The sequence below is a fragment of the Amblyomma maculatum genome, chromosome 2 (genome assembly GCF_055883805.1).
Source record: "Amblyomma maculatum isolate TAMU_Amacu chromosome 2, ASM5588380v1, whole genome shotgun sequence".
Classification (NCBI taxonomy): domain Eukaryota; kingdom Metazoa; phylum Arthropoda; class Arachnida; order Ixodida; family Ixodidae; genus Amblyomma; species Amblyomma maculatum.
In genome coordinates, this window is record NC_139345.1 from 167,265,076 (window position 1) to 167,289,229 (window position 24,154).

The 24,154-nt window shown below is 44.2% G+C and overlaps 1 protein-coding gene and 1 pseudogene across 1 annotated transcript; both read right to left on the reverse strand.

The window, feature by feature from the left end:
- Window positions 1-1,354: 1,354 nt before the first annotated feature.
- Window positions 1,355-9,192, reverse strand: LOC146200376 (uncharacterized). Its single transcript, XM_084592339.1, has 3 exons — window positions 9,058-9,192; window positions 3,083-3,229; window positions 1,355-1,939 (listed from the first exon to the last, which is right to left on the reverse strand). Exons 1-3 carry the CDS (start codon window positions 9,190-9,192, stop codon window positions 1,355-1,357), a joined length of 867 nt encoding a protein of 288 aa, XP_084448465.1.
- Window positions 9,193-13,929: 4,737 nt separating this feature from the next.
- On the reverse strand, window positions 13,930-15,607 carry LOC146200377 (uncharacterized; annotated as a pseudogene).
- Between the last annotated feature and the right edge of the window lie 8,547 nt (window positions 15,608-24,154).

Sequence of the window (24,154 nt, forward strand, 5' to 3'; positions counted from 1 at the left end):
GTGACTGAGGGCCGGGGTTTTATGGAGCTTATCATAGGAGGTTGTGGCCAATTACTGCACCAGGGTGGCCAACTCCTGTTCTGGTGAGGGAGTGCGTTGCCGGAGGTGTTTACCGGCCTCAGGTCGCACCCCAAACCTGTATATGCAATTCCATCGACACGCGCATTTTTTTTTCTTTTTTTTTTTTTCATCCGGTGGAGAATTGCGCGGCACCGGGATTTGAACCCCTGTCCTCTTGCATGCGAGGCGGATGTTCTACCGCTACACCACCGCTGCCCCCGCATGAGTTGCATACATGCATTTAAACAAGGTGTAGTATACAGTGTATAGATGACAAACAAACGGATGGAAAAGGAGGAGTGCATTCTGAAATACAAAGGGAGGCAACCGCTAGTGACATAGGGGTTATTCTGTTTTGATGAATGGGAAACAGTGGTATAATCGTGGATATAATGAAGTTTAGAAATTAGAAGAAAAACTACCCCATAAAGCTTATGGTATGCAAACAGCCACATAATTTTCCGATACGTTTTAATTTATTATCGCTACGAATAAATTATTTGACCTTGATTAGCATGAAGGAAAAATCTGCTGTTACTTCCTTCATGCCAGGGTTTGTGACTCGTTTTTCAATATATGTATTGTAGATGGTAAGAGCAACCTAACTGCACAGCCTGCCATGATGCAAGTGTTACTTTTTCTTTTTGCACAGGCAAGGCTGCTACATTGTTGCAGAGTTGTGTATACTCTGAGTAGGCCATAAAGTGACGGATCTGCATACGTGATACTAAGATGAGTATACGAATGAGTTGCTGTTCGGAAATATGCACCGAAATTTGTAATCAGGCAGCCTCTACGCTGCTCCAGCTTCACGGTCAGTCTCAGTTAAGACGGCAGGTGGCGCAATTGTCTCTTATCGCGGTTTGCATCATGTCTGCTGCTATAGTGCATTGCTATTGCATACTGCAGTAAAGGTGTTGGTTTCTCGTGGTCTGTCTATTGCTCAACTACTAGACAAGGCCATTTACTTTTTTTTTTTTTGCGAGAGAAAGCTGACGACTGCCCAATAGGCTCATAATTTCCTATGATGCCCATTGTACGGGAGTTACATTCAGCAAAAATGTCTAAAAAATCATGGATTGTGTATAGAAAAATCATATATATACTACCACGTGATGGGCAACAAATGCACGGAGAATCTCAAGACTAGTCCTGTAGAAAAATCTTGCGTTTATTTTTTGTAGCCCACGGTCACGCAAACACTGAAGTGTTTTCGGGGTAAGGTTACGATGCTTCATTGTCTATACATTTTGTTCTCCTAGCATACAGCTTTTAGGCAGACGCTGGCCTTCTCTTATCGCCTTCGGTACCCGTGGTGACCAGCAGCCCAACCCTCGGATCCCCCATATCCAGCTACGGCGTAGCGCCCAGCTGGATATCCAGCACCAGCGTAACCGTAAGGAGAGTACCCTCCGTAGCCATAGCCACCAAGGGCGCCACCTCCTGGAGCATAGCCGACGCCTGCGTAGGGCACGCGGCTGTAGCCTGCTGCAGCGCCACCGTGCGGTGCATATCCGTATACACTGTTCCCGCTGTATGCACCGCTATAACCGCCTGCCACACCCCTGGCACCGTACGCTATCGGAGCAACCCCGGGCCTTGAGGCTGCTACGCCAGCGGGAACTGGTGGGACGACTGGCGCGGCGTTGAACACTACGTCGGCGCTAGCACCCGGTGCGGTGCCTGGCTCGTTCGTGTTCACCGTGACCCGGAAACCGTTGGCATCGGCGATGTAGTTCACTCTCCGGTAGAGGCCGTTCACATCGCGGTAGCCGTACGATCCAGTCTTCATATTGTTGGAGTCTCCCTGCTCACTGCGGAACTGGCGATTTCCGTACTCGTCCACCGTGTCATAGCCGAAGTTGTACGGCTGAGGTGGCTGCAGAAGACAGATAGTAATGTTAGAAAGTGGAAATTATTGGGACTCGAGTATTTGATTTCATGCTTTAGAGCGCAGTAAATGACTTAATATGATGTGAATCCAGAGTTTCATGTTTAATCCTCTCTTCCGCCCGATGGGAATAATTTGCGAACCAACATATGATGTAAGAATGGGGAATTGTTATTTTCTGATCATACACAGCGGTGGCAGGTTTTTTTAATCAATTTCAGTCTTAAACGTCCTCAAGAAATTAATTTTGACGCTAGTAGCTACCTCCAGAGTGAAATAAAGCAGGTCGGCAGTGTTCGTATTGTCATAGCTAAAAAATTACAATTGAAAAAAAAAATATCGAGCAGTCAGCGAGACCATGAAAAATAATGCGGAATATGTTTCTAATTTTTTCTGCTTATTTGAACTGGTATTATAATTAGGCCTTCTAGTTTACGTCAACGACAGGAACAAAACATCCTCGCTTCACTTATCGTGGCCTTGCTAACTGTTGGCTTCTGTCACATGAGTGTATTAGACGAGCCTCTCATTTCCTCTCATTTGTCTGCTTAAAAAGTACTAATTTGAGTTTTCATACAGGTGGGAGTAAGCCGAGTGAAGCCCAACTTCTTCACTGTGCACCCACCACAACGCACTTGGTAGGGCTTTAATTGCACAATCAAAATTATGTAGCCTTTTTTTTTAAGTAACCAGCTATATCTGAGGCATCATGAATTTACGACAAATGAAGTAAATGCCATTTAACTTACCTAGGATATTATTGGCATTGAAAATCAGTGCATTCTAAATTGAACTTAAGTGCTTATATGGTTTGGTTGTATTAAGACAACATAATAAAAGCACGTCTCGTTGTTTAAAGAACGCAATGTGGAATTTGATATTCTTCAAACGATCAGGATTTTGCGTCCGTGCACCTGGTCAGTGTGGGAAATGAGACGCCCATGCTGCTTCTTTATTTAATGCTATGGCTATTTCGGTTCCGTAAATTGTTGCCCATTCAGTTAACAGCTGAGGATTTTTGTTCCTTTTGTGAGTTGTGTTTTGATCAATAAAGCTATAAATCGAAAACGATCTAATGTGACGGCCAAAAGCAATAAATTTAGTACTCTTGCACTAGTATAATTCACTTACAGAGGCAAAGTCCGCGTATCCCCGATAAGGAGTAGCCGCTACCGGAGCAGCATAGCCGCCATAGCCTGCTCCAGGGTACCCGGCCGCTGTGTGGTGATAATGAAGCCCGTAAGCTTTCGCCGCCAGGAAGACGACCAGGAGTTGTACCTGAAAAAAGTCCCGATAATTGGAAGTTTATCAACTCCGGGCAAGGAGCCGTATTAGACGGATGCCGTCAAGTTTCTCGAAAAACTGTGAATTTGTTTGGTTGTGCTATGTGCTACATTATCGTGAGATTGCTCAGTAACGTATAATGCTATAGTAGATTAAGCTTTCTGCACGAGCCGAACTATTTTCCTAACCCACATCACATTTTCTGTCTTTTCAAGGAGCTTTTGTTCCTGCACATGAGAGCCTCTTAATTCCAACATTTTACGTTCGATTCCAGCTCAGCACATTTCAAATATCAGCACCGAACTGCGCAGGCAAGGCACGCAAGGACAGTTCTGACAACATCGTGTGATAGATTTTTGTTATATTTACTTGGAGCGTAGCCGACGCCGGGTAGTGCATCCGCTCCTGTTATATTGCGCTTCTTGTCTCAATGCCCGAGGCTGCTAATGTCGGAACTAGGTCGATCATGCGAGTTATCGTACCATGACATCATAACAGCACTTAAGAAATGAGCATTTTGCCGGTAAAAAGGTAAACGAGACTTTAGTCAGGTTAGTTCCGTTCTGAACCTCTGGAGCCGGCAAATACAGCTTCAAAAATATAGAAGCTAGAAAACAATGTTTGTCTCCGACTTCTTGTCTGCGCAGGTAACCGTTAGATCAAAAAGAATTAGACAAACCACGGCGTTTGTGATAGCCTGAGTTGCTTTGAGACATTAAATCCTACACACCAAACCAAACCAAACAAATCATTGCATTTTTTTACAATCTTACATCATGTTTTGAACTTCTTCTGTACGTTTTTGTAGTCATTACTTTAGGACAATCTAAAGCGACTCTTTTCATGACCTGCTCTAAAAAGAGCGCTTTTTTTTTTATTCCATCTGCGCATTTTCCTTGTGGGTCGGCGCTTACTCTCCTACTTGTTCATTACAAGATATCAAGGTTGCCTACGATATTGACCGCACAGGATAGTATAAGCTTGGATACGTAATAAGCATTGTTTGGTTCACATCTGTTTTCAAACTCTGGTTGAGTTGTCATTCCTTACCTTTGACATCATAGCGGTTGCAAATGACGCCAAGCTGAGCTGCAGTTCCAGGGGATGAGAGCAAGGCGGAGACGAATGCCTTGTGGTGGCTTCTTCACTTCGTCAGCGAACTTTTATACTGCGAGCTGAGGCATGCGACGCGTGTCGGTGACATAAGCAACAAAAAATATAAAGAAATAAATGCGAGTTCACTCTTTTTAGTGCTGCTCTCCCTGTTTTCGCATTTTGCAAGATCCTTCCACCATCGCGCTATTGCGTGGGCGGTCTTTTACGCGTAACTCTTTGAGCACACATGCCGCGCGTGAGTCACCTCAACATGCGTGAAACGTTTTCACGCCTTCACTAATTTTGCCACCAGCCTTGAGAGATACCACTGCTCGCTCGTTTTTTCTTTATTATTATTACTACCGAAGAGAGGCCTTTCGCTACTGCCATCGCTTATGTTACATCCGTCCTCTTGACATTGTGTTGTCAAGAAACCTACTGAACGAAGAAATAATTTGCTAACGGGGATCTAATATCATTGCTTTCTGTTGACATGTGGTTTGTTTCTTCACTGCTATGCCCTAATTTTCCCACAATTATTGTTTTCCCAATGTATGCTACCTTGCGGAGCATTGCATTCTGTAAAAATGATAAGAAAAAAACCTCGATCTTCTTGCGTAGATTAGGATACCTTACACATATTGCATCATCTCAGGTCACTTACACAAACAGTATTCAAGAATTAATATCGCGTGCATTTCAATGGTGTTTTGTTCAGCCTTAATTCCTTTTTCTTGGTGATGTACCGTGTTTAGGCAACGTCAAAGAATAATAATTAAACGAAATAACGTGGTCTATATAGCCCCGTATAAAGCGGAAAAGCTCCATGTCTAAGTAGATGTATCTTAAACGCGATTGTTACTGTATCATTTATTGTCACTTACACAGATAGGATACAAATATGCTGCTAATAAGATAGCGGCGGAAGGGTACAGCTTCTTCTGTTAACGGCGTTTGTATAATGTACACTCCATCTTCACAGCTCAAGTTTTAGGAGATTTTATATTTTGTTCAAATCATCAGGCAAGTCTTTGTTGCATGAACGACAATATATGTTAGGGCCGCAATCTCGAAACCTCAGAACACTTACTTAGGGCTTCAGGGCAACGCTGGAAACGGAAATGTTTTGACAGCAACCATGCACTTATCATCCGTGCGTTTCGTTTATCTTGTTTTTATTTTTTTGTTTTCATAAGGCATTGCCACAGGTTCGCTCGCTCACCCCTTAATAAAAGTTAGCGATGCTCCTGCAGGGCAAAGAGCCACAAAAATTTATTCTTGATCTGTATCAAAAAGTAAGAATTGCCAGTATGTGGAGAGTACACCTAACATCTATCCTCAGCATGAAATCTCACCTGTTCCTATTTACCTCCATCGTAGCCAATTCGGCATTTAATTCTAATTATCTGCTTCAGCTTACCCTTAGGCTTTTCTCCAACGAAAAAAAGAATTTTATTTTGAGATGTTGGACCACATTTTCCGAGCCGAGGCGCTATGCAGGGTGCCTCGAGTTCGACTAAAGCCGGAATCTCTTTGAGCTCTGGCGACGCCTTCAGATAATAAGCTAATGGTGTCCACACATGAAATGTCAAAACAATGGTTTGTCTAAAGTCACTTAGGCGCCGTTTAGCGGCTTTCGTCGTGAATCGAAAAAGTACAACTCACGGGGGCACAACTTTGATATTTTCTTTACCTTGTTTTCAGTTCCACTGTGCATTACCTGTGGAGATATTTTGCAGATGAAATATATTAGCGCGTGTTTTAAGTGCTTTACGGTACTTTACAAACATATTATAGAGCGTAAAGTGGGCACCGAAGGCGCTTTAATACAACTTGTAATTTATTATATCTTGATTTATCAACGAGGGAATGCTAGGACCGCGTAATCAGCTGTGTCTGCTTTTATTTCACGCAAGAATTCCACACGAAATGGAGCCTCCCTTTGCCACGTGGCCTGGAACACTGCGCGCGTCATTGGAATGAAACGATCGCTTTAAATTAAACTTTGCCGAGTAATATGCGAACAGGTCTGCCCCAACGTGTACGGCCCTGGCTGACAAGTGGCGAATGCTCTTCTGATTCTCCACGTCCAGAGCAAAGATAAGCAAGTTCGCCTACGTGTTCGCTCCTCTTTCAATAGCCTCCCTAACTTAAACATGATACTCTCTGTACTTCTGACCTTTATAGACCTTCAATTGGGAGGCACCTTCAGTTCAGTGCATGCGCCTTCGACACAGCCCACAAAGCCAATGATGCTCCATGAAGCAGGAAATTTTACTTCATGTAAGCATTGTCAGCCGCTAGCGTGTAAGCTGGGTTAGCCATTGATTTTGCACAGCCTCATAAACAAATGATTCGAAAAAGACGCATACACCATAAATCACAGCCGCTATTTAGTGGCGTAATCAGGTCCTGAATAATATTACATTCATTGGAAGGGTTTTTGATCGGTGTAAGAACAGATAGTCCTCAAAACTACGCTGAATAGGGGAGGCCTTTGCATCCGACGGCAATACTTCAGATTGGCAAATTCGAAGGGGAGGGGATGCGGGCAGTAGGAGATAAGTTTAAGGGATTTTTGTGTGTGTGTGTGTGTGTGTGTGTGTGTGTGTGTGTGTGTGTGTGTGTGTGTGTGTGTGTGTGTGTGTGTGTGTGTGTGTGTGTGTGTGTGTGTGTGTGTGTGTGTGTGTGTGTGTGTGTGTGTGTGTGTGTGTGTGTGTGTGTGTGTGTGTGTGTGTGTGTGTGTGTGTGTGTGTGTGTGTGTGTGTGTGTGTGTGTGTGTGTGTGTGTGTGTGTGTGTGTGTGTGTGTGTGTGTGTGTGTGTGTGTGTGTGTGTGTGTGTGTGTGTGTGTGTGTGTGTGTGTGTGTGTGTGTGTGTGTGTGTGTGTGTGTGTGTGTGTGTGTGTGTGCGCGCGTGCGTGTGTGTGAGGGGGGGGGGGAGGGGGTGAGGTTGATCCACTTCACGTGAGGTGCGGTAGAATGTTTGAAGAGCTAGAAGGTCATCTGCCGGCAAAAATGGAGACCAGGCAAATGAAAAAACTGCAATAAGATATTTCAATGAAAACAAATGTTTATAACTGTTTTACATGAAATTCTTTATAGCAAAATATTATGCTACTTATGAGCCGCACCACCGTTTGAAAGGGGTTGGCATGGTTGAAGGGACTCTTAAACCGCTTTTGTTGCTCAATTCAGCCCGTAACTTCAAAAACGTAGTGTTGAAATGATGAAATAGAAAAAAGCAATTTCCTTTATCGGTTATACCTGCAATCGTTTTTTATGGGCGAAAAGGGGTGGAGATGGTGAATTATACTCGCAATATTACATTTATCGTGGCTGCGGTGGGTTCGGTGGGAGTGCCCCCGCTCCTCCTTGTTATTAGAAAATGGAGCATCTATGTGCTCATGGCAAAAAAAAGGCTGACCGCCGAAGAATTGACGCGTTTGAATTGTGGTGCTGGCGAAGACTCTTGAGAGTTCCTTGGACTGCCAGAAGATCAAATCAGTCGATATTGTCGACCATAAACCCTGACTGCTCATTGGAGGGTCAAATTCTAAAGTTAAAACTAAGCTACTTTGGTCATCTGATGAGAAGAGAGGAGTCGCTGGAGAAATATTTGATGTTGGGAAAGGTTGACGGTCGCCGCAGAAGGGGTAGGCAGCGAACGCGATGGTTAGATGGCATCCTCGAGGCACTGCAGATGAAGTTATGTGATGTTAGGAAGATAGTGAGAGACCGGAAAGCGTGGCGTGAAATGGTCCATAGGGTCCCGAAGAGTCGGACACGACTGAACGACTGAACTGAACTGAACTGATGTGCTCATGGGCAGTTCTTCAGTTTCGCTGTTACATTGCAACTGGTATACCGGATAACACAAGAAATGTGGTAATTTTGCAACCCTAGGAGAATATGTGCTCTCCACAATGCTGGGATACGCCCTCCTTCAATATATAAACATTCGCTGTTGCTTGGTGGGGACGTAGGATGTAAAGCATATATTAAAAAGAAGCGGTCATAAGAAAAACGTACAATGGGATGAACTTAATTGTATGCGAGGAGCTAAAGTTAAATTAAAAAAAAAACGCACTAGACACGATTTTCCTGACTAGGGATCACTGGATTATAGAACCAAAATGAAAGAAAAACAAGCGCTCTTCTGCGGTAAGCACCTGGATTCCCACTGGGATTTTTCGGTTTTTCGTTATCGTGGTTATCATGAGTTCCGAGGTCACGTGTGTGAAACGATTTGATTAGAGTTCGAAGTTATCGTCCCCTGATTTGGCTGACTTCAGCTGCATCAGACGTGTAAAACGTGACACTGCAAGGCAGATCACAAGCGTGCTCATGCTCAAGGCCTGGCTTCAAAGACACAACAGGAATGCAACAATCGTTTCCGGACAAAACGGGGAAAACAAAGACAAACGCCCCACCTTTGATTACCGAATGAAGCGGGGCACGACTAAAACCTGCGTACTTCCGATCTCTCAACGGTAGTGCCCGTAACTTGATCTTTTGTCCTCGCTGGTAGGCTCTCCGTGAGTTGAAAGGCGATTGCTTCTGTGAAGTGTGTCTGGACGCAGCATTAAGGTAACACACACTCACTGAACGCATGAAATAATTACGATGAACATAACTGCATGTGAAAGCATTGTCACATGCAAGTACAAGCAAAAAAAAAGAGCGAGACTCGGTGTCAGGTGCGTCCAGTCCAAGTCAGGTGGCCTCACAAGAGCGTTACCGTCGCCTCCAGAAGAGGTGCACTCGCGGTAGCCCGGCTTCACACTCATTCCCTTCTTCGACCCGCAGCCGAAGTGTTCTATGAACTTTTCGATGTGACTGGCGAGGATGTTGAGCCTACGCATCACCACGGAAGCAAAGCGTGCGTTAATCTATCACCTTTGTTGATTTCACCTTCGCATAAAATCGTATATCGGTAGTTAGAGTACCTACTTGGCGTTCCATTTTCAAACCGTGATTAATGGCAAAACAGATGTTAGCAAGCAAGCCATGCGGAGTAGATCCTTCTGGAGACCTTTTTTGCATACTGCCCCTATAATGATAACTGCGGCGCCAAATAATAAATGAGTTCTAAATCACAGAAGCTCTTCGTGGTAATCCGAATAGACATGCCTAAAACCTTTCGTAGCACTACATATTTCACAATCTGGCAGAAAACCTGACTTCAATCCAAGCTTCCTACACACATGTACTCAATTTCACAGGGTTCATCCAGAGCTATAAGCGATAATGTAGGTTTAGTACATTCGGAATGACAGGCATTAGAGAGTTGTTCAAATAAACTCTTCCAGCCGTTGGCTGCACAGTAGAAGAGGCCCGAGGTAACGTAATGAACGTAATCATAATTGGCTTAGAGCTTCATTATCTCTCCTAGTGCTGCAAACAGCTCATGTAACAGGTACAGGTACTATAATCATCAAACCTAATCAAGGCTGCACATACGACTCGTCCGGCCCTCATGAACCTTGAGATAAATATCTATGCCTTAGATTCATGTTACGCTGTATATTCTCGGAAGGACAGTTGTCGACAGCAGCGCCGCCGTCCTGCAACCAGCCCACCCTTTCCGCAGTCGAGGTCATCTCTTACAAGTGGCGGCAGGGTCATTGATACACGCATTTACTCATGCCCAAAACTGCACCTAGAGAACATCCTAAAAGTACTGTGGAAAATTTTCAGAAAGCCCCTTGCTCGTGCCGTTTTCTTTACTCCGATGCTAAACTCCTGGCTCCCTCACTTGGAGCAAGTGTCCAAGGATGCCATCTAAATTTTTAAGCGCACTTAGTCATTCCTTGAGTAAGAAAGCGCTTAGAATAACGAGGAGCTTTTATACGTGCCAGGTGTGAATGACTTATGTTTAGTTAACGAAATGTTTTATAATTACAGAAAAAGCAGATAAGCATCTATAGCTGCGTATTTGGTTTGAGGTGCTCGCATCCGTGCGTAGGTTTCGCGTTTTCCGCGTATTGTTTCAATGCTTGACAAGCCTTGGCTCGAAATCCTGGTTGATATGGCAACATTCACTTGTTTATAAAGATAGAGAAAGAAAGCGCGACGTCTCGTGGCCATCCTTCGAAAGTAGTTTCTCATGAAGTCAGAACTTCTCCCATTCTTTGTTTCGCTCTCCACGTCCGTGCATAATGCACAGGAGTGGGTATGTATTAATACGCGCCTGCGCCCCATACGGTGGTCCGCGGCCTCACAGGGATGTTAGACATTGCTGCATACTCTCACGTGGCGTGATGACGTTTATCCTTTTCAGTTTCCTGGCTAAGCTTTCAGGGTTGTTCCCACACGCGCCTTGCTAAGCTGTAATCCCTGCACGTTTACAGCGTAGCGCATTGCAGCTCATTGTCTTCGCGAACCTCTCACCGTAGCCGTCAGAGATGCCCGGCTGCGCAAGCTCAGGCACAAATGTTGCGCAGTTAAGCAAGCGTTCGGGCCACGGAACGAGGTAGGGATGCATACAGCGAGCGTGGTTCCCGCCTGAACAAAATGACGCTCCAATGAAAGCCTGAACGGAGAGCTGCTCGTTCCCGCGTATTTAAAAACTGGCCGAAGGAAGGCGAGCCGCTCTTAAGGCATCCTCAGTGGGGCACGCCGCATTTAAAAATCTGGTTCTTAGACTCCATCTCAACTGACTATTTAACAAAAGGTAAGGCAAACAGTATAGGTCAATACTACCGCAATTTTACTCAGAGATCTGACGAAGAACGCTTTCATATATGGGCATATCTTTCGCCGCTCTGCTTAGACGTCGCCGCTCACCACGTGTCTCAGTTAGCTGTTCGTACAAGAGAGAGAAAAGCGCTTTGGTACCAAGCGTTGGTGCCAAAGTTGGTACGAAGTTGGTACCAAAGTTGGTATCCAAGCGTGGTATCGCTTGGATACCAACTGGTACACGAAGACCTTCGCACCTTGTCAAAGATTATATATACGTCGGAGTTTCGTATCTGATAGCTTCAGAGTGAATGCCTAAACGGCAAAGAAGACGATTGTTTGCTCTGACGCTTGTCAAGGCCGGTGGCGGAAGTCTTAAGTAATTACTTGAAGCAGATTGATCCCCCAGTTCGTACCCCGTATAATATTCAGGCCCCCTATTTAGGCCCCCTGGAAAGGTGAAACATTTATCGGCTAACCTTTGTTTTGGCGTTTTTACACTGTAATCTGTATTAAGCAGCGTTGAAGCTTTGAGTTGGTATGGGCACAGAGCTCCTGAAACAATAAATAGATAAAATTTAGATTTGATAAGCTAAGAAACACGCCGCGTGAAACATGAGCAAACGCATGCTTTATAACGCGGCCTTGTCATATGACGGCTAACTCTGGCTGAATCGGCAAATCCTTCGCCCTCGCAGACGTAATATATTTGGTGCCTCGCTGAAAACCCTGTCACGCTTCGCACCGTTAGCTTGACAATAATTAAAGGTCTTTCAGTAGATCGCGGTGTCAACAGAGCCGAGAAAGAGCGAAAAGGATATGGTCTGTTCTCCCGATTGTATCCATTAGAACGGACAGGAGTGGCAAGTTTTGCTACAAGGCAAGTCGCTCTGAATTCGTTCATGGCTAAGCAGGCAACACCGGAGTTTAAGCTCTCCATATTTAACTAAAGCTTTCACTTTGTGTTTAAGTATTTTCAAGGTCTTCTGAAAGTCTGTGTTAAACCTCAAAGCCAGGTATGCTTTATTATATCTTTCATCCCAATCGCGATTTCTTCCGGCAATTTAAGGGTGTGATGTCAGGAATAACACGCCCGCCCATGAGCGCTCTTTGTTCCCTGAAATGAAAGAAAAAGCTTTTAAGCTTTCGTATCCTGCATTTGGGGCGAGAACATTTCGCGGGCATTTAACTGCTCATCATCTGTGACAATAGAATGGTCGTTGTGTGCCCCTATGCACCACGACATACCATACATTGTAATGAAACTGCCTTGTCTTGAGCTTGCTTATTCGATGCTTGACCGGTGAACGGTGCAAGTTTAGCTAGCGATTCGGTGCTAGGTCTCCCGTTCCCTCATATCTGTCTGATTATATATAAGGTAAATAGCACTGCTTCACTGGCAGGACGAGCTGTGGCAGCAACAGTCGGTTAAAACGAACGTAGAAGCAACGCTAAGCACCCTTTAGGTATAGACAATTTGAGCGTTCCGCTAGCACGCAGAAACCAGAGCGCTCGGCCCGCCTTTGGTGACACCATTGCACCAAACCTCTCAATCAACTGGGTGCATTGAGCATTTAGACAAACGCTTACTTTGCACACTTCCACTGGAATAACAAAGACAGAAAGGGCAAACGAAAAACAATTCCCCAGCGTACGCGACGCCTATCATGCAGTACATTATTAAAAACAAAGGATTACACACGCGATAAACTTAACACGTGAAAAGCAGGGAACATTTTGGAACAACACTTGGAGGGTAAGCAATAGTTATATCTGCGCTAGTGCCGATGATTCAAATTCTGGACGACGAGTAATGTTAATATTGGGCCGAAAATGAGTCAGTGCGTCTAGATAGGAATGGAGCTTAAGCGGATTTGCAAAATCGAACACAAATATATCTGTATGAAAAATCGACAGATGTTTGCTGCATGGTTGTTCCATAAATGAGGCGCCAAGATTAGACGAAAGAGTACACTTGAATTTATATAAAAGGAGTAAAAAGTGACTCATGCAAAAGTGACTCTAGGTATAAATAACTGGAATTGTGCTGTCTGCCCATAGGAACACTGCAGTAATATACATCAAAATGCATAAATAAGCAGCAGCTAGCACGTGCCTTAAAGACAACGTTAACTCTGCGATGAGCTTTCATATAGGGGAATATTTCACCAGCGAAACATTTTTCTCATCCGTGGACAACCAGAAAACGCTGTTGAAAGTTATTGTCATGCATTATGAAATTCAAGGGATTTAAGACGCAGGCAACTTCTAAGCCATCTTTTAAATAAACTAGCTCTAGAAAGAACTAGAAAGCCTAGAGAAAACCAAAGGAACAGATAATTGCTAGTCAACCTAGACTGATGCGAAGGACGTGATGCAAAAAAAGTTTTGGTAGCGAATAAAGAGAAAATTAGTGATCAATATTTAAAGATGGCCTTTTGTATTCTAATCAGAGCGTTTAAATACACACAAAAGAAATTTAATTTTTATTCTCGAAAACCGTACTAATAATGCATCCCACGCCAGCAGTCATAACTCACATATAGCCCACCACAAGGAAAAGTCCCCTTGCAGTTATGTACATAAAGCCATCAGCTGTGCAATGAACTAAAATAATTGCGATACCATCACTTGGCGTTTTTTATTTACAATATTACCAAAAAAAAAACGGTTTTCAGCAAGGAATGCTTTTAAAACAAATGCAGCAAGGACAAATCTTATCGCACAATTTTATTTTCTGCAGTTGGCTGCACAGCTTGATATATCAAGAATAGATGTTCAAAGTTTCGTTAAAAAATCTATTCGAGGAAATACGTTATGAATGTTCGCGCAAGATGAAACGGCAGAAAAGTAAGTTTTGAAAAAAACAACAAAAAATATTTGATATAGCTACAAATGTAATACAGAAATATTCCGGAGGGTTAAAATCCCCCACATTTGTAGCTCAGGTCCTCGTTTGTTTTGTCTTTACTTCCTTTCGCTCGTGCGTCTGCTCGTTTTTTTTTTTCTTGCGTTTCTTACGGCATCGGTAGACTGACGGGAGGATTTCTTGATGCGCTGTTGGTCACCTGTCGAGCAAGCTTTCATTCTGTGGCGTCCAGGCTCGATCCCAATGTGTTTCAAGACATCCAGCGTCCCTCTGTTGCCATTGTTAAAATGGCACACGGCATCATATAAGCCAAACTTCAGTGTTGGCAGGCTTACATAGACATTTTTAGGTACCCTTTGCCAGATCATGCAATTGAAACATTCATTGGCATTCTGTGTCTTGCCATGCAAACATTTCTTGAGGAACTCGTCTGAACAAAGGTCGTTGTACACAACCTTTACCCTGTTCAGAACGTCATTTGAAAGTCCTCCCTTGTGTTTGTAGTTACATTGGCCAGCCGATTTTGCTCGGTTGAAAGCACACCAACTGGTTGCTCCTACAGGGCAAAGCCCATGCCTTGGATTGTCGTCCGTGGAACTGCCGTGGAACAAACTAGCTAGCGTTGCCTGCTTCTTTTCTGCAAGATTTCCGACGTTGGCTCTGATAGCAATGCCATAGTAATTTTGAAGGCGATCAATAAGCCCGTCAGTCAATTTTCCTTTGCCGCATTGTTTTCTTCAGCTTTCTTAGCCGGCAGCCAACCCGTTTTTGGCCATGGCCAATGCATTAACATTTTTTCACGCTATTTGGTCCATACATATCCTTCACTGCCGAGTAGCTCTTCGAGTCTCCATCTCCATAGTAGTGCACATGTTTCAAACCGCGCGTCGTTTCTGACCTCTCAAGCATGCGGTAAAGTACAACTGTCTCCATACCACCGGCAGTGCCTGTGTGGTTGGCATCACAAGTTGTGTGATTTGCCTTCCATTCCAGGAAATCGCTGCTTGTGGGACTCAGTTTGCTGTTGATCTTGCATGACTTGCATGTGCTGGACAAAGCTTCCACATCGGTTATTTTTCCTGTATCCACAGATATCAAAGAAACACAGCCGTTCAATGAAGAGTGGCCTCGTTTTTGCCATGTGCCATCTCCTGACACTCCGCACTGATTACTGTTTACAGCCTTCTCCACTTCAGCTGCTGCATCAATCATTGACTTCGATGCAACCTCCTTTGCAGCGTCAGATACCTTCAAAGATAGTTTATCGTAAGCGGAATGCCACGGGGGTGGAGGCATATTCATAATTTTTCAAAATGTTTACGCACCCGCATGCCCACTTCCTAATTGTCGCATTGCATATACAAGTCGATCATTGTTCTCCACTGAATGCCCTGACGTTTTTGCTCATAGCCACATGCAACGCCCACAGTAGCCAACACACAAGACACACCTGCATAGTAGCGTTCCTCAAGTTTCAGGGATGTTGCCAAGCACTCCGAACACGCAAGCGATGACAAAACATTTGACAGAATGTCAAGGTCAATTATCCTGTTTGCTTCGGGCGTAGAATCCGATTTATAGTCATTGTTGTTCTCCACATCTCCGAGTTTCAAGGCACTTGCTGAAGCACTCACGTTGGCGGGGTTCGGTTCGTCGCCATCTTCACCTGTCGTGTGTCTATTTCCGGCAACCTTTCGCTTTCGTCTCCTCTGCACTCTAAACTTTCCCATGTGGGTAAAGCGCGTAAACAACGAAGTGAAATAGTTGAAGCACACAAGGCACCAAGTAAGCACAGTCGGCAGATTCTTCAATTTGCGCGGGAACGTTCCAGGGTACACAACTCACATGATCGAGACATTATGCGTCCCTCTTGCGAGCACATTCGGTATTAAATGAAAGCAAAAATAAACATACACGCTTAGAAAAACTTATAATGATTGTAAACTGAAAAGTTATGTTGCAAAAAAAAGTAAGTCCACCAAAGGAGTCAAATTGTTTCGGTATGTAGAAACCGAAACTGTCAGTTTCGGTTTTGCAAAATGTCTAGGGGGTTACAAATTTGGCTGTATGTTTGGAACGGTTTTAGTTAGAAGCAAACAAAATTTATTTTGCCAATATTACAGAAAGAAATGTGTAATTTGTTAAAACAATATTCAAAAATTTATTTTTATTTTTTAAGTTGTTTTCAAAGTGGCCTTTAATTCCGAAAAGGGTCGGTAAGAGAAATGCTGGAAGAAGATGCCTAAAACAAAACTACTGTACCACTATACCGGAGGGCCTGGAAGCAGCAGCATAAAAGGCAAAAAGTCTCACATGATAAAGGAGTAAAGAAAAAAGAAAAAGCTCTACTCTTTTCATACAATTTTGCATGGTACCCATGCAACCTGGCTCCCATGCAACCTGGCTCCCATGAGAGAGGCTTCAAACATCGGAGCACTTATTTAAGCATCGCCTATTAATAGAGATATTTAGTATAGCGTGTGGACGCTTACGTACGAGAAACGCCAGTAATTTGCGGGACGTCACTCCGTGTGTCGCATCGGCGCTTTTAGTTGACCGTACGAAAACACGAACGTAAACTGTAGTGGTTACATCTAGAATCGAAATAAAGAAACACATTGGGGCTTTCTTTATTTTATTTTTTTACTCGGGAGCTGAATCCAGCCGAGTCGGTCCAGGATGGTAGCCAGTTCAAGGCAATCCATGCCATGCCAACAAAATGATGCACTCTGCTATGGTTAGGAACGGCGTAGTCGTCGCCAGGAATTAAAAAAAAAGGAAACTTTATTCCTCATTCGTTTATCCCTCATGGAGCTCACCATGAGAACATATTTCAGACAGCCAAAAAACAGAAAATCCTCCAGGCGAGGCACTGAAATCACGCCCCAGGCGGAAACCACAGCGCCGCATATAACTTTCGCAAATGTTAATTTCCGCAGCATTCTGAACAAAACAGATTGGATCGAATCACTGCTTGCTGGAATTGAGCCAGACTTTATGGCAATAACTGAAACTTGGTTATCAGCCGATATCTTGGATGGCGAGAACACCTCCAGATTACGTAATCATATGCAAGGATAGGCCTACACGTGGCGGCGGTGTAGCTATTCTAATAAACAAAACAATTCACTTCTCTGTACTGCCGGATGTTCAGGGTACTGAGGCAATCTTTTGCAAATTGAAATTAGGCTCTCGCGTTATCATAGTGGGGTTTGTCTATCGCAGTCCTTCATCCGACCATCTCTCAATGTCATCCTTGTATGATTACATGCAACGCCATGTTCTAGGCTCTAAACTAATCTTATTAGGAGATTTCAATCTGCTAGATATAAACTGGCAATCCTTACAGTTTCACTCCCCTAGTTCCGAAATAATTCTAGATGCTATGCTTCAATTTAATCTTTGTCAGGTAGTAAATAGTATAAGGAAGAACGTCCAATATTCCTGACCTAATCATTTTCAGCAGCCACTTTTCAGCAGACCAGGCAGAACTCGAATATATTGATGGCATATCTGACCACAAATTAGTCCTATGCACTCTTCCTATTTATAACACAGAGCCTCCCACTAAGTCTAAAGTTATCAATCACGATTACAGTCATGCTAGAGATTCAAATTTCCTCGATCACCTTATTTATGAATACACGGCATTTGAAGAAATGTCCAATCAGCCTTCGGCAAATATTGAATCATTATGGTGCACATTCAAACGTACTGTTTTCTTCTGTATTCAGAATTATGTCCCGACGAAAACAAAACTAACCAGAAAACACAACCCTTGGATAACACGAGACGTGATTCATGCCGAACGCAAAGTTAAACGACTAAGAAAATCTGCGAAGATGAAACGCACACCTGGACTCAGAAATCGTCTCGCTGAAGCCATTAGAGACTTGAAATAAAAGATAAACTTAGCTAAAACCAACTATTTCACAAATACTTTACCTAATTTTCTCAAAATCTCCACCCCAAAATTTTGGACCTTTCTCAAACCCAAAAAACAAAACAAGAACCAGAACTCCCAAGAATAAGATCTTAACTGTGCTAATAGCATAAATAAGTACTTTAAATCTGTTTTTACAGTTGATGATGATGAGCTCGCTCCTATAGTCCCTTTATATAGGTTATTCTAGCCTCTTTAAATATAAGTGAATCAGGTATATTGAATCTTTTACTTAAACTAGACACAAAAAAAGCTCCTGGCCCGGACTACATACCAAACATATTTCTCAAACGATATGCCGAAGGGATCGCCAAATATTTATTCATACTATTTAATAAGCCGCTATCAACAAGCGCCTTATCCCAAGAATGGAAAATCGCCAAAATTATTCCTGTACATAAAAGTGGAACCAAGAGTGAACCCTCTAACTTCAGACCCATCTCCTTAACTTGCACAATATGTCAACTTCTCGAACACATCTTGACCAAGCATATAACCACATTTCTCGAACAACAGCACATTCTGACACCATCCTAGCATGGGTTTCGGAAAGGCCTTTCCACTGTTACTCAGCTCTTGGAAATAATTCATTACTTATCATTTAGCATCGACAGTCAGAAACAAGTAGATAGGATTCTTTTTGACTTCTCAAAGGCATTTGACCGCGTTTCACAAAGAAAACTTATTATTAAATTAGAATGCACACTAGGCAGCAGCCACATTGTTAAATAGATTAAAGACTATTTGACAGATCGGTCACAATATGTTGAGATTAACAATCAGTTCTCTGAAATTGATCGAGTAACATCAGGAGTGCCTCAGGGCAGCGTCCTGGCTCCAATTTTATTTCTAATTTTTATTAATGATCTACCCCTATATGTCAATTTCAATAATAAACTTTTTGCAGATTATTGTATAATTTACCAGCAAATTAATACTCCCGATGACCATATTGCCCTAAACTGCGCTGCAGAAGCCGTATCCAAGGGGTGTGTTGACTGCAAAATGAACCTTAATATTAGTAAGTCTGCTCTTCTAACAATAACGAGAAAAAAATCAGTCTTCCTATTCCTATATCGTGAATAATACCCCCCTGACGCGAGTTAACAATTATAAACACCTCGGTGTTATAATATCACATGATCTCAGATGGGAGTCGCTTGTCAACTATGTGACATCAGCCGCATTAAAACGGCTCCTGTTTCTCAGAAGACACCTCCGTCAAGCCCCGCCTTCAGCAAAACAACTTGCATACAACACTTCTGTTTGGTCGGTTCTGGAATATGCGACTGTCGCTTGGTTTCCTCACACGAAATGTCTCATAAGTAAATTAGAATCCATCCAAAGAAAGGCAGTTAGGTTTGTGATTAACTGGTACAGGTATACTGACTCACCAACTCAACTACTAATTGACGTCGGCATTCTCACTCTGGAAAATAGAGCAAATTTGCACGTCTTAAGTGCTTTATCAATTGCTGCATAACCAAGTTAATATTGATAAAACTAAGTACATCACGACCTCAGAGGCGAGACCAACTAGGCATAAACATAGCCAAACACTAAAAGAATATTCTTTCCGCACTGATTGCCTGAAATATTCCTTTTTCCCCCTTGCAGTAAGAGAGTGGAATAACCTTCATCATCACATCACTAATAGTACATCACTAGATACTTTTGAAAAACTTGTTGTAAACCACCTCCTGTCATTATCATATATTCCAAACGTCATCCTAAATAGTTAACTTCATGTTTAGTGCTATATTTTTCGTTCATTATGTTTCTGTGTGATGCTATGTGGGCCATGCCTAACCTATCAGTGTGATCATGTTTGCCAGGCGTCGGAGATCTTCCCTGTATAACTGTATAATGAAGTGTGACACTGTATTCCCATCGTTCCACCTTTTAAGTTCCTTTTAAGACTACGCACTCTGCATCTGACATTTTTAGCCATGTAGTCCTTTTCACCCTAGTATGCTTTGTACTAAATGCCGTCCCTGTTAAAATCCCCAGTAGATTGACAGTATGCCTAAATAAATAAATAAATATTACAAGAGATTGGAAAGCAAAGGCAGTTTAAAGGAAAAAGCAAAATAACAGCGATTGTTCTGTTGAAGTAATTGATTAATCGACATACGTACCGAAAAGCCGGTCTCAAAAATTTAGCTGCTCATGCAGCTGGTCTTGTTCGCCGTTGATACGGGAAACATCGTTTGAATTCAGTGCGATTGCATTGCAGAGTGTGATATCGTGGTTCGAAAAATGTGTATCTCTCTTGTGCAGAAGGCTCATATCGGCAAAATGAACGTGTATTGCATAGCCGCTAATGAGCGGACGAGTGTTTAAGTGTAATGGGATGTACTGAACACGAGCGAATGTCTGTCTACGATTTCTAGTCAGGGCAGGAGTTCCTGCAAATCTTGTCCCTTCAGCTTCTGATGCAGGCCACACTTTATTGATTTGTAAACAACTCGTAATATTAACTTAATCACACTCGCGCTAATACGAGAGAGCTTCGCTTACTGGCTGGCCGTTTCCTGCGGCTATTGAGGTTGCACTCTGCCGTACTACCACTGTTCAGGTAGCACACCTTGCTAATGTTGCACTTATGGTGGACGTTCATGCTAATATATAAAACTCAGTGTTCACCGAATTTGCCGATGGCAGAACTTTTATAATACCGAGATGTTTTTATTTGGCAGGAAGTGCGAAATGCAACAACGCCCAGTGACTCCGGAAAGGGCCGGATTCGCAAAATCGACCCCATAAACGACTTTGCCTTTCGCGCCTTGTATGTCGTCGCGGCCCTCGTTATATATACGTACAAGTGTCGCCATTGCGTAGCGCATGCTTAGTTTGGATAGAAACGCGTTTAATCAAATGGCTGTCCTGACACTGCATGCAATTGTGAACAATACTGCGTTTATTTGAAGGCTCAGCGAAACATTCCAGCACGCAGCAGGGCTACTGTTGAGTGTTTCTTTTCGCACGACATCCTATGTAAGTCGATAGTTCTTCGTGAAGGTATGCTCACTGCAGCAATTTCCATGTCAAAGGCACAAGTTCAACACCGCCTTGTCTAAAAGCGGAGATTGCCTCCTTTCCGTAAGGGGCGCTGCTGTAGAAGAAAAACAAAACACCTAAGAACGAATTACGGCCTCGAGAAAAAAAACAGGAGAGAACAAAACAGTGCCTCCACAATGAAGCAGCGGAAGAGGACACCTAGCACACTACTTCGTGAGCAGACGACGAGCACTCGGAGGCCTGTTGTGAAATATCCAGACGACTTGTCTTCACGTGTGTGACTTTTGGTTTGAATACGTGGTAAATATTCCCGAGCCACGGGCACACACACACGGCGAATGCGAGACAAGCAGCTCACATCATCCGCGCACTACAGCGCAAGAATTCACATCAAGGCTGCGCTGATCTGGCTCATGTTTTTCAACCAAAACCAAATCGCCTACTGGGGACGCTAGTTGCACCTTTGTCGCGCATGCGTAGGAGCTTCTCCGCAAATTGTCCATTGCGGTGAGGCAGTCCACATTCTCCGGCACTCCCCGGCCACTCCCCGGTCAGCGGCTTCTTGAAATCGACGACTACCTTCGTCAGGAGCATGATGAGAGCAGACGTCCAAAGTCATAGTTTTACTCACCGGCCCAATTCCTAACACCTCGACGATACTCACCTAAAACTCACAGGTGGTCTCCGGGTGCCTGGCAGTGAAATTAAACGCAATGACCATTGGAGGTGAAGTTGCATCACGACGAACTGGCGAAGATCCTCAATAGATGCCTGCTCACACGTACACTGCGACCAACACGAGCACGTTAGCGACGACACGACTCAGTTTTAAGGCGGCTATTAGTGGTAGCGATGGGACACCGGCGATCGCCAGAAACAACAACTGACGAAGCAGTGGCCCTAATCCCAGACAAATGTGCAATGACAAACCCGTATCTCCGACCTCGAGACACCTATCTGAAGCCACGATGACTAGATAGATACATATATCGACAACTCCGTCATGAGTGAATCCCTCGCCTCTAAGCTGAAGGAAGTGACTACCTGATGGTACGGCCTACGAATTCGCACCTCTGGAGGCTGTCATGTTCGGATGAAACTTGCTTGTCTCTGTATGGCTGCCGGGAATCTGTGGTCGCTTACTGTGCCATCTATTGAGCTGTATAAAAGCAGCTGTAAGGCTTGCCTCGCTCTTTTTGCTAAAATGTCAGTGTAAGCATGTAGACATGCTAGTCTAATAAACGACTATTTTTCCATTGTTTGCTACTCAGTGCCCGGCTACCTCACTTCCTCGATTGCAAAGTACAAAAACACAACAATGGCGACGAGAGGATGGGATTTGACCAAGCATGGAAACCGATGAAACGGCAACGAGCAGCGACAGTGAGCCAGCCAACGACTCCTCGAGTGGTACAGCTAACCTCGCACCAGCCACAGTAATCATATGTAGTCTGGAAAACATAGAGCCGTACGACGAGTCGACAAGAGACTGGTCTTCGTACGAAGAAAGCCTTACCTCGTACATGCGAAACCAAGTCGCCGAGGAGGATAAGGTGGACGCCTTGCTAAGGCTTATCGGTCCCAAGACATACGCCCTGCCTAAGTCGCTGTCCGCACCAAACCTGCCGTCGGTCTCGACGTTCAAGACACAGAAGAGCTTGCTGAGAGGGCACCTTGCGCCATAGACGTCCGTCATCGCGGAAAGATCGAAATTTTACAAGCGATCGCTAGGAGAGGAAACCATTGCGGAATTCGTCAAAAAATGCGGTTTGTCTCATGTGATTTCGAAACTTTCCTCACCTGCGCGCTACCAGATCGTTTTGTCTACGGCCTGAAGATAGACGATATCCAGCTCGTCCTGTTTACAGAAGGAAAGAAGCTGACGTTCCAAAGTGCTATGAAAAATCGCTCACTATTGGCGCATTCGGTTGGGGGACGAGAGTAGAGGTGCCGAGCAGTACATAGCAGTACAGTAGCACGTCGAGCGGCGGTGTAGCTGTCCTCCCACAGGTACGCGCTCTGCATGTCGAGAGCAGTGCGTCACGACTATGTGACCATAAAGTGACTGCGCACATCTCTCATCAGCATTCTCCGCCTGCCAACGCTCCGTGTAGAACCGCTTGTTTTGTATGCCTTTGTTCTCACTGCGCGGCGATCTGCGTCTTTTGACCCTTTCGACACCAGCAGCGACTCCCAAACATGCATAAAGCACCTGAGCCATGCTTTCCGCTAACCGAGTTCCGACACTTTGCAGCCGCCATTTTAAGCGCCACCGACTCAAGAGAAAACAAAAAATGGCGCGCATATGACACTTTATGCCATGTGTCTTCCTCTACACTCGCTTTAGACGAGGGAGCAGCCGAGAGTGCACTCGGGTGCTCTCAGCGGAGGAAAAGCCTTCTTCTACCATTGGAAGCCAGTGATTCTACTCCTGCTCTCCCACTGGAGGGCACCCGCTTGTCTGATAGCACTTTCAATGTGCTCTCGAGTGTGCCTGCTCTCCCACTCGAATTCACCAGATGGAAGCAGCAACCAAGAGCACCGCCCTGGCCCACGCACCGGAAGGAGCGGAAATGGACGTATACAAGGTCAACGCAGACCGAGACGCGTCAATACCTGTTATGGTTTCGGATTTCGTCAAGCGCCGTGCGGGGATGAGCATGCCGACGAATACGTGTTTACGATACGGTTCGCCGAGGCATGTGAGTAATAAATCTCCACACTTGGGGGATACGTGTTTGAAGTGCTGGAAGATGGGCCAAATTCAATGTGCCTGCCGTGGTGCTGCACTGAACAAAGAAACACCCCAAAAAGAAGTAAAATACTAGCGAATGTGTTCGACAAATGCCTGGCCGACATGAATGCTGTTAAGAGTCGTGACTTCGGCCCAATTACCTTCGAAATAACTGTCCACATGGACAGATTGAACATTGATATCTTGGGTATCAGCGAGCTCAAGTGGACCGGAATGGGAGAATTTATATCCGGTGACCATGATGTCTTTTATTGTGGGCACAAATCCAAGAGAAGGAATGGGGTCGCTCTCATAGTAAACGGAACAATGGGCAAAGCAGTGCTAGGGTACAATCCCAAAAACGACCGAATGATTTCACTTCGGATCCAAGGTCACCGTTTCAACATAACAGTTATCCAAGTTTATGCACCAACCACTACTGCTGAAGAAGCTGACATTGAGAGATTTTATGCTGACCTGCAATGCCTTTTAGGCCGCACTCCATCATCAGACGTCCTTTTTCTCATTGGAGTCTGGAATGCTAAGGTGGGGAATGAAGAAATATCCGTAATTACAGGT

Bases quoted from the DNA above. Each gene is read 5' to 3' on its own strand.
- LOC146200376 (XM_084592339.1), bottom strand. From the start codon at position 9,192: ATGCGTAGGCTCAACATCCTCGCCAGTCACATCGAAAAGTTCATAGAA. The intron at 3,230-9,057 runs GTGAGGCCACCT...GACTTTTTTCAG, and splicing joins GAGGCGACGGTAACGCTCTT to GTACAACTCCTGGTCGTCTT. The intron at 1,940-3,082 runs GTAAGTGAATTA...TGTCTTCTGCAG, and splicing joins GATACGCGGACTTTGCCTCT to CCACCTCAGCCGTACAACTT.